This window comes from Anser cygnoides, chromosome 2 (genome assembly GCF_040182565.1).
Source record: "Anser cygnoides isolate HZ-2024a breed goose chromosome 2, Taihu_goose_T2T_genome, whole genome shotgun sequence".
Lineage (NCBI taxonomy): Eukaryota > Metazoa > Chordata > Aves > Anseriformes > Anatidae > Anser > Anser cygnoides.
In genome coordinates this window covers 3287358-3302555 of record NC_089874.1, presented here as the reverse complement: position 1 = coordinate 3302555, position 15198 = coordinate 3287358, and the positions used below count along the sequence as shown (strand labels likewise).

Genomic DNA, 15198 nt, shown 5'->3' with positions numbered 1-15198 from the left:
TTGAGATAATGAGATTGCAGATTAAACTCTTCTTACTACACTTTTATCTTGGTCTCTAAGGTGTGCAGCACTTTGCTCTTTTTATGATGAGCTAAAAGGGCCATAGCTGCATCCCGATACTCAACACTAAGAATCTAACCTTAAGCTGTCCTTAAAATGGGATGGGTTTGTGCTACCAGTGGAACCCTGGAATGTAGGAACCCTGAAAAGCTTTCTGAGTACAATGGTAAGAGGATAAATTAAGACTCAGAAAGCCATTGCACTTTGGGATAATCTAGTAAGACGAGGACTTCTGTAGCAAAAGAGCCAACCACTCAAAGAGTACTCATAATCCCCTCCTGACTTTCACACTAGATCATTTTCCAGTGAGTGCTGGGCTTGCACGTCACGTTACAGTGGTACACATGAGAAATACAGCAACAGTAGCTAGGCAAGCACTCTCCACTTACGGCAGAGAGGGAAAGGTGTTAAATTACCTCGTGCAGCCATGAAGTCACCCAGTTTGAAAGAGAACTGAAAACCTTTGGTTTCTGAGGCAAACAGCTAAGAATAGCCCTCAGCTAGTGAAATTCAACCGTAAAAGCCTTACGTTTCTGCGTTTTCTGTCTACACCTGTGCAGTAATGTATGGGCTGGCTTCAGCAGCTGAGGATGTACTTGGTTTATTCTGATCCATGCCACAGTCTTTCCATCAATGTCCACGTTGTGTGACAGATGCCTCTCAAACCTAGCCTTACTGTAATCCATCATTCACTGAAACTGGCAATTTCCTAAGCCAAAAGCATGAGCTACACAACTCGTGATAAAGATCCCAAGGCCCTCAAATCACACCCCATGTACACCACGAGGTGTGGGGACAGTAACAGCTGATGGCTGACAGTCAGGGCAGCAGCAAAGCTTTGTGCTATAGGAGCAGTTGCACATTGCACACTGAAGACTCAGGGAGCGGGATGCCCCAGGACAGTGACAGCAGAAAGACTGCAACCTTTACAAGGGAACAGAACGCAAGCTATGCCCTGCAGGGACTTCAGGTCTCCAGCATGTGTGCAAGCAGGAAAGTCTGTAGACTCCCAGTGCAGTTGCTCCTCTGCATAGCTGATAAAATGCCAGACCTCAGCCAGGATTAAGGTCCAGTGTGTTCGATGTCATAAGAAAGAAAAAAGAAAAGAAAAAAAAAAGAGAAAGAAATTGGATTCTTTGTTCTGATCAGCTCAGAATACGAAACAAAAACTATAAAGTTAACAGAGAGCCATCTGACTTATGACAGAGACAGCAGAGTGTAACTACTACGAGGAAAACAAAAGCCCTTCTTATCAGCCAATTCAGAAACAGTCACTCAGAACGTATCTGACAAGCCCATGGATGTCTGGAGCCTAAGTTACAATGTATTAGACCTCTCACAAAATTTACTGATACCAAAGAAATCCATACTGCAGTTAGAGCAAGAGAACTGCCCCTGCACTAAATCCCCAGACTCCAAATCTAAAGAGTCCAAATCTAAAGCTAAAGTGAAAATTGCAAATAGAAATACACATTACTGGACTCACAACTGGTCGTTACAGATGTAGAACTTGGAAGAAACAGTCATCAACTTGCGATTCAATAGACCACAGACAAGTGTACTGCATCTGATTGAAAATTTTTAGGACAGTATGCTACCATCAACGTCCAAACCCTGATGCAGCCACAACAAAGCAGGGAGCTGTAAATGCTACTGTTGCAATATTGATTGGTAGACCTGTGTTGCACAGTTCTTATAGCTGGATAAATCACATTCAGGTACCCAAAGGCAGCTGATGATGAAGGAAGAGGTAAGGGAAGGATGAAAGGTTGTTAAAAACAACTCATAATTCAAGTTCCACGCATCTGTACCCACTTCTGTTCATTATCCACAAAACTGTTTCATGAGAGAGTCATGAGGAAGTGTACATGTATGTGATTGCACAGCCGGACAGTGGAATAATCAGAGAAATTCTTCGTTTTGGTAGATAGGACGTTGTGCATAGAAAAAGATGAAATGAAGAGGGGAGAAAACAGTTACTTTTGTGAATGAAAAGCAAAAATAAGAGAAGGAATACCAAACTGGAAGAGGTCTCTTAGTACAGTGCCCCCTAGCAAAAACTCTAGATTCAATATCTGAGCCTAAGGAGACAGGGGAAGTCGAGTGGCTGATAACAAGATACCTGCGTGTAATCAGTAGACCTGCCAAGTCCGACACAACCTCACTGAAATGGTAGCTTAGGCCAACACCAAAAGGCAGCCTAACAGTATTTTTGGACTGAGATAACAGGAGAGAACACCTAGACACAGAGAAAAGGCAATGAAATATCAACCAAATCAGTGGATTTCTCCTACCTGTGGCAACAATCAATTGCATCAACACATGGCGATGGAGACGTGCAATCAAAACCTTCCAGCTTTTTTCTGCATGGCCCTGTTCCCACAGTGAAAATAGGGAAATTCCTGAACTTTTTACAGAATGGAGCTGCCTCAGAACTGTACCTGGAACATTTTTTTCCTTTTTTTATGGCCCCATCAGGGCTAAGTCATCCCAATGATGTTCTCCAAAAATTTGAAACATAATGGGAACATTTACAAAATAATAATCATTTTTCTAAATGTTCTAGAAATAGGAAGGATGGGCCAAAGTATCTTCTCTCACCTGTGACAACAATCTTGAAGGTCATTTTCTGGCCAGCAGCCTCGCAGGTGTACTCCCCAGCATCTTTTTTCTCCACCTGATTCACCACCAGCCGACGAGATTTGCCCTCCGACTCCACCTTGAACTTCTTGCTCGAGGTGATCAGCTTCCCTTCCTTGTACCATTTCACATCGGTCTTCTCCTGGGCCACCTCGCAGCTCAGCATGGCATTTTCTGTTAGTGCAGCTTTCACCTCCTTCTGCACTTTGTCCTTGTTGATAAAACCGTCTTCTGCTTCTGTAGAGTGGGAGAAGCAATTTAAAATGCACAGGTATGTTCATGCTGTCCACAGTTTTCACAACTGAATATGAAATCCTGCTTATGAAAGTTTCACACAGCTCTGTCATGTCAGAATGGTCCCCACACAGAGTTGAGGTACGCCTCAGACAGGACATGACCCCGTGTACAACCTGAGGGCAACAAATCACCATTTCTGAGCAAAATGTTCCAATGCCTTAGGAGTTCAGGTTCTTCTTATGTCTATGGATGTACAGGATATGTCTTTTTGCTCCATAAAGTAATGCACATGCAGGTATCTGATCTTATCTGCCACTGGTACTCATATATAAGCCTTGTCCACTCTAGGTGTCTTCTTGAACCTGTTCCCAGACCTATTTTCCAACAGATCTGGGAGCTGGCCCTACCTTTATGCCCATAAATCACATCAGAACATATCATTGTTTGTTTTTCCTTTACCAGGTAGTCAGAAAACAGCAAGGGTGGCTACGTGGGATTCAGGTCACAGATGAAGACACTTAGCTATAAGCATCTGTATGATAGTGCATGCACACCAACTGATTATCTGATCTCTGTCACTACCTCAATGAAGATCTACGCTACCAAATCCCTGGAGCCTAGAAAGTGATTTATTCTGGTCTGTATTAAAGGGGACCCATGGGCCATTCCATAATGAGAAACAATGTCTCTCCTACCTGTGACAACAATCTTGAAGGTCATTTTCTGGCCAGCAGCCTCGCAGGTGTACTCCCCAGCATCTTTCTTCTCCACCTGATTCACCACCAGCCGACGAGATTTGCCCTCCGACTCCACCTTGAACTTCTTGCTCGAGGTGATCAGCTTCCCTTCCTTGTACCATTTCACATCGGTCTTCTCCTGGGCCACCTCGCAGCTCAGCGTGGCATTTTCTGTTAGAGCAGCTTTCACCTCCTTCTGCACTTTGTCCTTGTTGATAAAACCGTCTTCTGCTTCTGTAGAGTGGGAGAAGCAATTTAAAATGCACAGGTATGTTCATGCTGTCCACAGTTTTCACAACTGAATATGAAATCCTGCTTATGAAAGTTTCACACAGCTCTGTCATGTCAGAATGGTCCCCACACAGAGTTGAGGTACACCTCAGACAGGACATGACCCCGTGTACAACCTGAGGGCAAGAAATCACCATTTCTGAGCAAAATGTTCCAGTGCCTTAGGAGTTCAGGTTCTTCCTATCTCAGTGGATGCACAGGATATCTGTTGTTTTGCTCCATAATGTAGTGTACACGTAGGTATCTGATCTTATCTGCCACTGGTACTCATATATAAGCCTTGTCCACTCTAGGTGTCTTCTTGAACCTGCTTCCAGATCTATTTTTTGACAGATCTGAGAGCTGGCCCTACCTTTATTCCGTTAAATCACAACAGCACGTATAATTGTTTATTTTTTCTTTACCACGAAGTCAGAAAACAGCAAGGGTGGCTACGTGGGATTCAGGTCACAGATGAAGACACTTAGCTATAAGCATCTGTATGATAGTGCATGCACACCAACTGATTATCTGATCTCTGTCACTACCTCAATGAAGATCTACGCTACCAAATCCCTGGAGCCTAGAAAGTGATTTATTCTGGTCTGTAATAAAGAGGACTCATGGGCCATTCCATGATGAGAAACAACGTCTCTCCTACCTGTGACAACAATCTTGAAGGTCATTTTCTGGCCAGCAGCCTCACAGGTGTACTCCCCAGCATCTTTCTTCTCCACCTCACTCACCACCAGTCGACGAGATTTGACATCCGATTCCACCTTGAACTTCTTGCTCGAGGTGATCAGCTTCCCTTCCTTGTACCACTTCACATCGGTCTTCTCCTGGGCCACCTCGCAGCTCAGCGTGGCATTTTGTGTCAGTACAGCCTTCACCTCCTTTTGTACCTTGTCCTTTTTTGTAAACACATCCTTCTCTGCAAGAATACCACAATAGTCAGACCGTTTTTTGCAGTAGTCTTCTCTAGTGCTTATTCAAGTTCCCCCTAGTTCACCGTACTTGCCTCTAACAGAGCAAGTGCTTGCCCGTTAGGACAGGAAAGCACCTTCTCTACTTTGCCAGTGGGAAATGATAGGTGTGTGGGAACTGTGGGACAACGTTAAAAAATTCGAGCACAGGTTTGGACCTGAGGCACCAATATGCACTGCCTGAACCCTCCTCCCTCACCTCTTTCTCTCTTCTGATATCTCTGTCAGCTTCCAGTGAATCAGAAGGGAAGAGCCCTCCTATCTAGGAATCACCCCCGTTTTTTTCACCTATTTGGGTCACTTAAATTTTGCAATTCTCCATCTAATCAGAGCTCTTCAAATGCCACCCCCTTCCCTTTTATTTACCCCTGCACCTCTGCTATGGCCTTGCACTGTAATTCTGCAGGAGTGTTTCTGCAGACACACCTGCTGACTGTGAGAGGTGCAGAAATTACCCTCCTTGCCAATCATTTGTTGCAGTTACTACTGAAACTATGTGTACAAAAGCTGATGGGATACTTGACTGCAAATCAAGTCCTACAGCTGAAATATTTCACCCCAGAGAGGTTCTGAGATCGTTCTCCAACTGCCAGATATTATTCAAAATGGAGTATTACTTGATCTTTGGAATTTTGAGCATTTTCTCACCTCTAACTTTGACTTGGAATGTTGCTTTGTCGTTCTTTGTTTCACAGGTATAGCTCCCTTGGTCTTGCAGCGTCACATTTTTGATGATGAGCTTGCGGTGTGTCCCCTGAGAGATGATTGTTGTCCTCTGGTCCTGCTTCACCTCAGTTTGATCCTTCTTCCATACGACAGTTCCACTTGCAGCCGACACCTCACACACCAGCTCAAGGTTTTCAGAAGGACTGACTGATATTTCCGGAGTTGTTTTGGGCTTGTTAACAAAATTAACAGCTTCATCTGAAAAGAAAAGAAGAAGGCAGTTTACACCCTGATTCATGGCTTATTCAGCACAATGTTAAGATATAGTTACAACTGATTGTTATTTCATTGCTAGTCACGCTTGGGTGATCAAGTTTCATCTCTGGAGGTATAAAGGTACAGATGTGTGCATGGTACTGTTTCAATTTAACTATGGCAGGGCATTAACAGACACAGCAAGAAGGTGTCCTTACAAGTCAGAAAAGTCCTCCCACCGAGGTACAGCAGAGTTATCTGTACTGGGGAACTCGTTGCTCAAGTTTTAAGAGAGTCAGTACACAACGGTCTCCAGTTTGGGAGCTGGGTATTGATGAATCCTTTATAAATGTATACATGTGAATAAACTGTTTTTCCATATGTGTATACATACACTCTTATATACACGTGCATGCGTGAGACATACAGAGATAGGAGAATATTATGTTAAGCCTCACTGTATTCAATGCGACTGTTTCTGTAAGTAAAATGGTTGCAGAATTGGGTCTCAACATGTAACTTCATACAAATAATACTCAGTGTGTTTTAGTCAAATACATGGAATTTGAAAATCTGCAATCTTTGATCTTTTAAATCAAGCTGAGATGCCCTCAAGTTACTGACAGCCTTTTTTTTTTTTTCAATATTTTTTTCTTTTCAATCAATTCAGTTTTCTGTATTACTGTATTATTTTTCTGCATTTCTAAAGCTAAAATGAAGGCAACTAACTAAGTGGAAACAGTCACCTTGCTTGCAAAATGTGAGCAAACCTATTCAACACGCCCAGTCCCTAAGCTAACAAGTAGTGTTTGATGAGCATGTCAGGTATTTCATACCCTTCGTTCCATCAAGCCAGCCCATGCCTGAAGAGCAAGCTGATGGCTGTCAGTTACCAGCAATCTTGGCTCAGTATTGTATTTCTGCTAGCAGCAACTGTTGCTTTCAGTCACTGAATATACCAAGGACATTTGCTATGCTACACCCATGCCAGGCAAATTTGTGGCATCAGGAAACAATTATTTCATTAAAAACTGTAATCATTAGGAGGGATCTATTCTTTTAAAACTAGACGAGCAAGGAAGGATACTTCTTCCAGAGTCCTGCTATTCAAAACTAATGGGGTAACTCATTACCATAAAGGCGGATTACTTTCCTGCCTTAAGACCATATCATGACTGTTTGGTACTTCCTATTAACAACCTGGAAACATTTTGTGGTGACATATGAAACAAGGTGGAAGTTGCCCTAGCTAAGGTTTTGTTAACAGGCTGTAACTCATTCCTTGTTCATCAAAAAGTTCATGAGGATACACAGATACTTTGCATATGATGCTGGGTTTTGTTTGTTTGTTTGTTGTTTTCTGTTTGTTGGTTTTTGTTTGTTTGTTTTGTTTGTTTGTTTTGTTTGGTTTTTTTTGGCAAAACAGCAAACAGAACTGGAGGCAGGATGCAGAGTGAATACTTGAGCAAACATCACCTGTAAACTGGAAGCAATCCCTCTAGCTCAGTAAACCCTCTAGGAATCCCAAGTCCAGTGATATGCTAGATCTATCAGCTCTGCTGAGTTTTTAAGTTCGCTGATGGACAGCATTAGAGTAACTCAGATGTACTGCTACAGGTCACAAAGCAGGGAGTTGTTACTTCTCTTAAACCGTATTGCACTGCAGCACATAGATACAAAATGAGAAGCTTTCGCTAGAGCTTCAGTTTGTAACTGAGGACTGGGTTGAAAAATTAGGCTTGAGACACAAGCCAGAAAACCATTTTTAAGAGAAAGCTTCCCACCAGGCTATGCAAATTGAGTCAGCAGAATTTCCCAGATATTGAATTTCACAGATAATTTCTTGTGTTATTTTATACTCCAGCTCCATCCTGAACTGGAACACATCAGTGACAAGCATTACTCTTCTGGGCTTGATCTGAGAAGCACATGCTTGAGCATGTGCTTTATGCTGATGGGCATATGCCATGAACTAATGGCTGGGCTTACGGCACCTCGGAGAGACATCTCAGAGATCATAACGTCCTTTGGGAACAAAAGGAGATGCTTAGCTCTCCAAATCTCCAAGCTCCGACTTGTCAAAGGAGGACACAGGACTTCCAGGGAAAGACTTTATGGCCACTTCAGTCAGGAGGTTCAAGGATAATGTAAATGCTGAGGCAATCCTTCAAGTAAAAGCATAAAGCCCATTTGTGGCCCTCAGCCTGCTCACCACATGGAGTGTTCAAGTCAGGACTACAACCCTAGCAAAACCTTGAGCGGACCTGAACATAGAACAGCATGGTTATATTATTTGCCTGTACTGTGGATTTGCAAGGGGATTATTGTAAGGTCAGTGTTTCTGAAATAGTACTGTGCAAACTTAATCCAAAGACCTGGCAATCTACAAGGCAACTACAAGTAACTTGAATCAAGTCTTGAGTGCCTAACACAGATTCTGATCCCATACTTGCATCACAAGCTTACCTGAGACTTTTAAATCAAAAATAAGAGTGTCATCTCCAATTTTGCATGTGTATGTTCCCTCATCTTCTTTTGTCACAGCTGAAGCCACAAGTTTATGCAGTTTCCCCTTATCTTCCATAGTGAATTTCTTGCTGGCCGTGATTTCTTTGCCATCCTTATACCACTTAACCATGATGTTGGCTTCAGAGGTCTCAGAAACAAATTCAGCTTCTTTTCCAGTGATGGCTCTGATAACTCCTCCAGTTTTCTCTTTGTTTATGAAGTTTGCAAGTGCTGAAACAAAATATGGACACATAGTGCTGGTAAATAATTGCATAAACATTAGAAAACATGCACATAAGGTATTAATTTATCGTAAGAGCAAATATCCATGTATAATTATGGATATAGTCACTAGATTCTAATTCAGAAGCAGACAAATTTGCAGCCTTTACAAACCATATACCAGATAATCATACATCCAAAAGTCAGAGGACATAGAGAGGCTGAGTCATAGGGAGAGGAACCTAGGCAATAGGGCTTTAAGAAAATACCTGAAATAGGAAAACTGAGGAAAGAATTGAAACAAGCAAACTAGAAGGAAAGAGATGAAGGATATCCAATCATTCTATTGTAACCTCCTGGCAAAGAAATCAACTCCAAAAAAGGTTAAAATGTAATCTAGATAACTAAAGTTAGAATAAATTAAAAATCTATGGAGATATCACATAGGACAGAAATGAAAAAAAAATATATATCTTCCTGGAAATCTACTGGAGCACAGAAGATAGACGATGAATCTGGCATCTATTAATACATAGTGGAATAATCAAGTCACTTCAAGTCACTGACTGCAAAGATTCAAAAAAATCACCACTATGCTAGCCAAAAATGTTAGCCTAAAGCCACAGTCCCACTTTACTCTAGATAAAGGAATTAATCTTCAAACCTCTTGTTAACATATTATTTTAAAATAGCACATACAATTAAGTCAGATTTTTGGGACTGTGCTGCCAAAGCTACTAAAATCAAAGCCTTTATTATGTATGCATTTTTTCTGTAATTTCAAGAATGTGCACACATAATACTAATTAAACAAATTTGTACCAAATGGCAGTGTTTTAGGAGCTCAAGAGCTAGCTGATGTACACAGAAGTTTCTGAGATCCTGTAAATACGTTTAACTCCATCCTATAATCATGTCAGATTTAAAAACTCATTTTTCAGAAACTGTTACTTCTAACTGCACATTACCGCTGATGGATATAAGCCCAGTCCATGCAAATGCAGTTATTGGCTTTCATTGCTGATACAGTCCACAGGACTGGACCAGCTAAGCACAACTGTCACAGGATTTGCTCCAAAGGTGTTATTATCAGTGCTACCTCCTGGTGCAATGCATGAGGGCTTTCCTTATCTCAAAGCCCTCAGGAGACCTTATCAACAAGGGTGGATTTTGCATTTAGCTTCTTTAGATTTCCTTAGTTTTCCTTAGGTAGATGTATCATCTACCTGGACTTGTGCAAGGCATTTGACACTGTCCCCCATGATATCCTTGTCTCTAAATTGGAGAGAGATGGATTTGAGGGATGGACCACGTGGTGCATAAGGAATTGGCTGGGTGGTCACACTCAAAGAGTTGTGGTCAACAGCTCAATGTCCAGGTGGAGATCAGTAATGATCAGGTGTTCCTCAGGGATCAGCACTGGGACCAGTTCTACTTAACATCTTTGTTTTGATATGGACAGTGGGATTGAGTGCACCCTCAGCAGGTTTGCCGACAACACCAAGCTGTGTGATGCTAGAGGGAAGGGATGTCTTCCAGAGTGACCTGTGCAGGCCTGAGAGGTGGGCCTCTGTGAATCTCACGAGGTTCAACAAGGCCAAGTGCAAGGTCCTGCAGCTGGGGCGGGGCAAGCCCAAGCACAAACACAGGCTGGGTGGGGAATGGATTGAGAGCAGCCCTGAAGAGAAGGACCTGGGGGTGCTGGTGGATGAGAAGCTCAACATGAGGTGGCGATGTGTGCCCGCAGCTCAGAAAGCCAACCGCATCCTGGGCTGCACCACCAGCAGCGTGGGCAGAAGGGTGAGGGAGGGGATTGTCCCCCTCTGCTCTGCTCTCGTGAGACCCCACCTGGAGCCTGCACTAGAGCAAGTCCAGAGGAGGCCAAGAGGATGACCAGAGGGCTGGAGCACCTCTGCTATGGAGCCAGGCTGAGGGAGTTGGGGTTGTTCAGCCTGGAGAAGAGAAGGCTCTGGGGAGACCTCACAGCGGCCTGCCAGGGCCTAAAGGGGGCTGCAGGAGAGCTGGAGAGGGACTCTTTGTTGGGGGTGTAGGGATAGGACACAGGGAATGGTTTTAAACTAAAAGAGGGTAGATTTAGATTAAATATGAGGAAGAAATTCTTCACGCAGATTGAGGTGAGGCCCTGGCTGCTCCCAGGAGCTGTGGCTGCCCCATCCCTGGCAGTGCCCAAGGCCAGGCTGGATGGGGCTGGGAGCAGCCTGGGCTGGTGGGAGGGGGCCCTGCCCGTGGCAGGGGGTGAGATTGGGTGATATTTAAGGTCCCTTCCGACCCAAACTATTCTGTGGTTCTGTGTGATTACATGATTAGCTGTTCAGATTTCTCTGAATGTGTAGTGCTTTTAATTACGTACAGATTACTAAATATTTGGTAGGAAATCAACATTCACTGGCTTGTACAGTGACAGTCTGGACATCTAAAGAATTAAGAGTGAACTGACTTGCTAAGCAGTCCACAGGTAAGAAAGAAAAAGAAACCTAGAAGAAAAAGAAACTAGAGACCTCTCTAGTTCTGGTCCTCAAGTGAGTCTGTTCAACCATAAGCTTCTGGCAGATATGAAATTTTATCTGACCTCTCTAGGTTGCTACCAGCCCTGTTTTTGGGGGTTTATTAAGCTTAGTGAAGCAGTGTCTATGGGTAAAGAAGTCATACCAGATACATTTAAAACAATGAAGCCCCGTTTCTTATTTTTTTGTCTGAGGGTTCTGTTTCCAGTGGTTTCTCTAGAGACTCAGGATGGTGCTGCTTTGCTTCAGCAGGACAACAACGCAGTGTCTCTCTTCTACCCAACTCCTATGCCCATGAAGCCTGTGGAGGCTGAATGTTGCTGAGATCTCCACTTCTCCATCAGCATTATTGGAACTTGGTGCATAGGTTAAAAGGTTTAGGAGGAAGAACAGGAAAATAAGCTTATTCATGCACTTTTCCATTACTTAGAAAACTAGAATAAAAACTACAGCCACGGCAGTCTGAAAGAGACTTCTCAGACGTCCTGTTTCGACGCAGGAGGTTGTGTGTCAGAGGACATCTGACACGTGAAGTGTCACGGCAGTGTAGGGACTGCAGTGATAAATGACAAGTGCACCTTCTAGCGGGGCTTTTTGGGCATCAGGCCCAGCAAATGGCACACCTCTGGCCGCAGCTTGACACAGAGGCCTCTCGGCAGCCACGTGATGCTCGTGTGCTAGACACAGCTGACCTGCAAATCAAATGATTTACCAGCTAGCTGTACCTGAATTACAGGAAGAACAGATCAAAGGTGGCGATGCTGGAAAGTGAAATAGTGGGACAGCATGACATGGGAACTAGTTTTGTGAGCCTCGTGCTACCAGTATGAGATGTATCAAAGCTGATTCTCCAGTAATCAAGCTACAAACGGCAGACATTTAAGTCACAGATTGCCAACACAGATTTTAAAATAATAGCATTCGTTACTCATTTGATGGTCACATTACAGTGAAAAGCACATAGACATGTCCATCAACTAATTCAATTAAATCCGTGGGTAGATCTGCCAGTGTGAAAAATTATGCTAAAGAGGCAGAGAGAGAGAAGAAAACCAAAATTAAGAACAGCTGCCAAGCGTAGACAGAAAATTCCTGCTCCATAAATTTAGTCCCATTTTTCAATCAGTTTTTTTCAGCTGTCTTCAAGTCTCTTTTGAGTTTGCTTTTTGAGAATAACCAAGCAAGTATGTTTTCCAATGCCAAAATGCATACATTACTCCAGGGTTTTGTTGTTTCTAGAGATGAATGAGTGTGACAAGCCAGCAGAATATGATGGAGAGGAGCCTCATACATACTCAGTGCAGTCATTGCTGGGAAGAAGGTGCCTTTGCATTACTGTAATCTGCATGCAGTCCTGAAGATTCAGGACAAAACAGCAAATCTTTCTATGGAGTACACAAAGGATTCTTACTTATTGCAACCAATGCCCAACACACTGATCTCAGAGATCAGACCTATAACCTTCAGCAAAACAGGTATTGGGGTGGAAAATTTAACCCTCTCTTTACTACTGTGTATTAAATGACAGAATGACAGCTGGGTAAAAACCCCTGTAACTCTTCACAGGTCTTTTCCTCTTTCAAATTTTGTATCACTGCCATAAAAAAAAAAAAAAAAACTATTTACATCACCTCTTCTAGCTATCCTAAGAGAACAGCAGAAAAGTTAGGTTGCTCTTCTTCCCATCTTTTCCTTGATTCCTCCTGTATCTTAGGGATAAATTACAGAACAGAACAAAGAAATCAAATGGCTCTACAAAGTGAATTTGCCGGTTTAAATCAAAATAGCTACTGAACACACCCCAAACAATGTCTGATAACACACTAGACTGCCCTGGAGTCAGGCTTTATACTCTGAACTTCAGCAGACAACTAGATGATACTCATAAGGAAAAGTCTGGGGACCTGGTGCTTTTCAGCCGAATTCTGGTCCCATTTGAGGTAGACAAAACTCAAAACTGTGAGACAAAAGTTTCATTCCACTGTTTTCAGAGAAAAGCTTCAAGATTCCTCACCTTGCTCTGAGGGTGGATGTGTAGTCACAGTGCCTGCCAGCTAGAGAGAGGGCATGCAGTAAGGAAAGGACAGCCATGAAGGCAGAAACAGCTGAACAACAGGCAGCTGTAAAGTTGTACTGGTTCAAATCTGTCAAACAGGAAGCATTAATACGTGGTTTGTTCAGCCCAGAGTAGAGGAGACTGATGGAAGGCCTCATGGCGGCCTGCAGCTCCCTCACGAGGGGAGCAGAGGGGCAGGCGCTGAGCTCTGCTCTCTGGGGACAGCGACAGGACCCGAGGGAACGGCATGGAGCTGGGACAGGGGAGGGTCAGGCTGGGGGTTAGGGAAAGGTTCTGCACCCAGAGGTGGTCAGGCACTGGGACAGGCTGCCCTTGTCACAGCAGCAAGCCTGCCCGAGTTCAAGAAACATTCAGGCAATGCTCTTAGATACATGGTTTAACTCTTAGGTTGCCCAGTGTGGAGTCCAGAGATGGACTCAACGATCCTTCTAGTTCCCTTCCAACACAGGATATTCTATGATTCTATGATACAAAGGAAGTTATATTTTGCTGTTTGTTCCACACAGCGCTCTATCCGAACACCCTGCAAATAGCAATGAGTCAAGCCATTCAACCATGCCCTGGAAACGTCTGTTCTTATTTGCCAGGGTACTGACAGAAAACAAACAAACAGATGAAAAAAACAAAAAACTGCCAAAAAACAGTGCCAAGATTACCTTGGTCCCTTCACCTTTAATCAGAGCTGAACTACCTCCTGAGTGACTTGCCCACCATCACATAGCAAGCAAAGGGCAGAGACGGCATCATGACCTGCCTCCGTGGCTGAATTTCTTCACCTTTTCACTACCTACAATTTAAGCTCATGAAATAAAGCCTGTGGAATATCAAGATGCCAATCTGAGTGAAAACATAGCTCTTACCACTGAGATGGTGTTATATCTTGTATTCACTACCAAATTCTCCTACTCTGGGATCTTAGACACTGTCAACACTGGATGTCGATGGGAAGTTAAGACAACCCCCAGTTCCAGCAGCTCATGCCACCACCTCTGGAGCACTCCCTTTCTGTCCCTTGAAGACTCTGTTGGCATAGGGCAGGAACAGGCCATTCGTGCAAAGCAACCCAGTCACATACCTTTCACTGAAAGCTGGAAGACCATTTTATCCCCTTCACAGATGCACTGGTAAACTCCAGCATCCTCTGTTGCAATGTTGCGAATTTTCAAGACGTGCCTCTTCCCCACAGCTTGAAGTTCGTATTTTTCACTGGCCTGGAGCTCTTTCCCATCCTTCATCCACTTCACAGTAGCGTCTGTGTCTGAAAGCTCAGCCTGAAGTTTGGCTTCCTCACGCAGCCGAGCAGAGACCTTTTCTATATCTCTGCTCTTGTTGGTAAATCTCACTTCAGCACCTGTCAGGAACAAAGGCCTCATTATTTCAAGTTATATCAGGCTAGCATGTCCCTGATATGTGTCTGCTGCAAGACCTTTGAAAAAGTGTTAGGTCCTGTTCCTGCCCTCGCAATTCTTTTCCCATTGCAGATTTAATCTTTTTTTTTTTTTTTCTTTCAGATTTACTAAGGAAAAAATGCAAATTTTCTACTGATTAACAATACTCTAAACACATTTCTGCAGAGATTTTCACCCAAAGCCGAACACTTCCTTCCGTAAGAAACATTTTATTCGTTACCTTTAGCCATGCTACACTAGTAGATGCAGATAGTATTGCCATTAATGCTCCTTTACTTTTGTATGATTCCACTACAGCCAGAAAGTCTAGCCAAACCTGGAGTTGAAATTACCAATTTAAAGGGATTCAGCAGTTTATCTGGTAACTGAATCTACTGAGTGATGGTTAGGAGCTGCAGAAATTCCCAAGCTGACATTAAGCAGTCTAGTTTAAATACCAAGCAGCTGAGTAGACTGACTCCCTCTGTGCTACCGTGGTTCTGTCATTACCAGGACCCACATTAGTCCATATGCTGCAATTTCAGGTATTTTTTACAGTCCAGGCCACAGCGCAGGCCTCCAGCCCCAGTTCTAACTATTAGGTCACAGCAACTGTCCCTTGACTGG

General features: G+C 43.4%; 1 protein-coding gene across 1 annotated transcript in view; it reads right to left on the bottom strand.

Moving 5' to 3' along the window:
- OBSCN (obscurin, cytoskeletal calmodulin and titin-interacting RhoGEF) overlaps positions 1–15198 on the bottom strand; it is a 162382-nt gene that overhangs the window by 121103 nt on the left and 26081 nt on the right. Inside the window, 6 exon segments of the mRNA XM_066991378.1 lie at positions 2662–2937; positions 3633–3908; positions 4606–4878; positions 5579–5854; positions 8318–8590; positions 14259–14534. Of these exon segments, the coding sequence (XP_066847479.1) occupies positions 2662–2937; positions 3633–3908; positions 4606–4878; positions 5579–5854; positions 8318–8590; positions 14259–14534 (1650 nt within the window).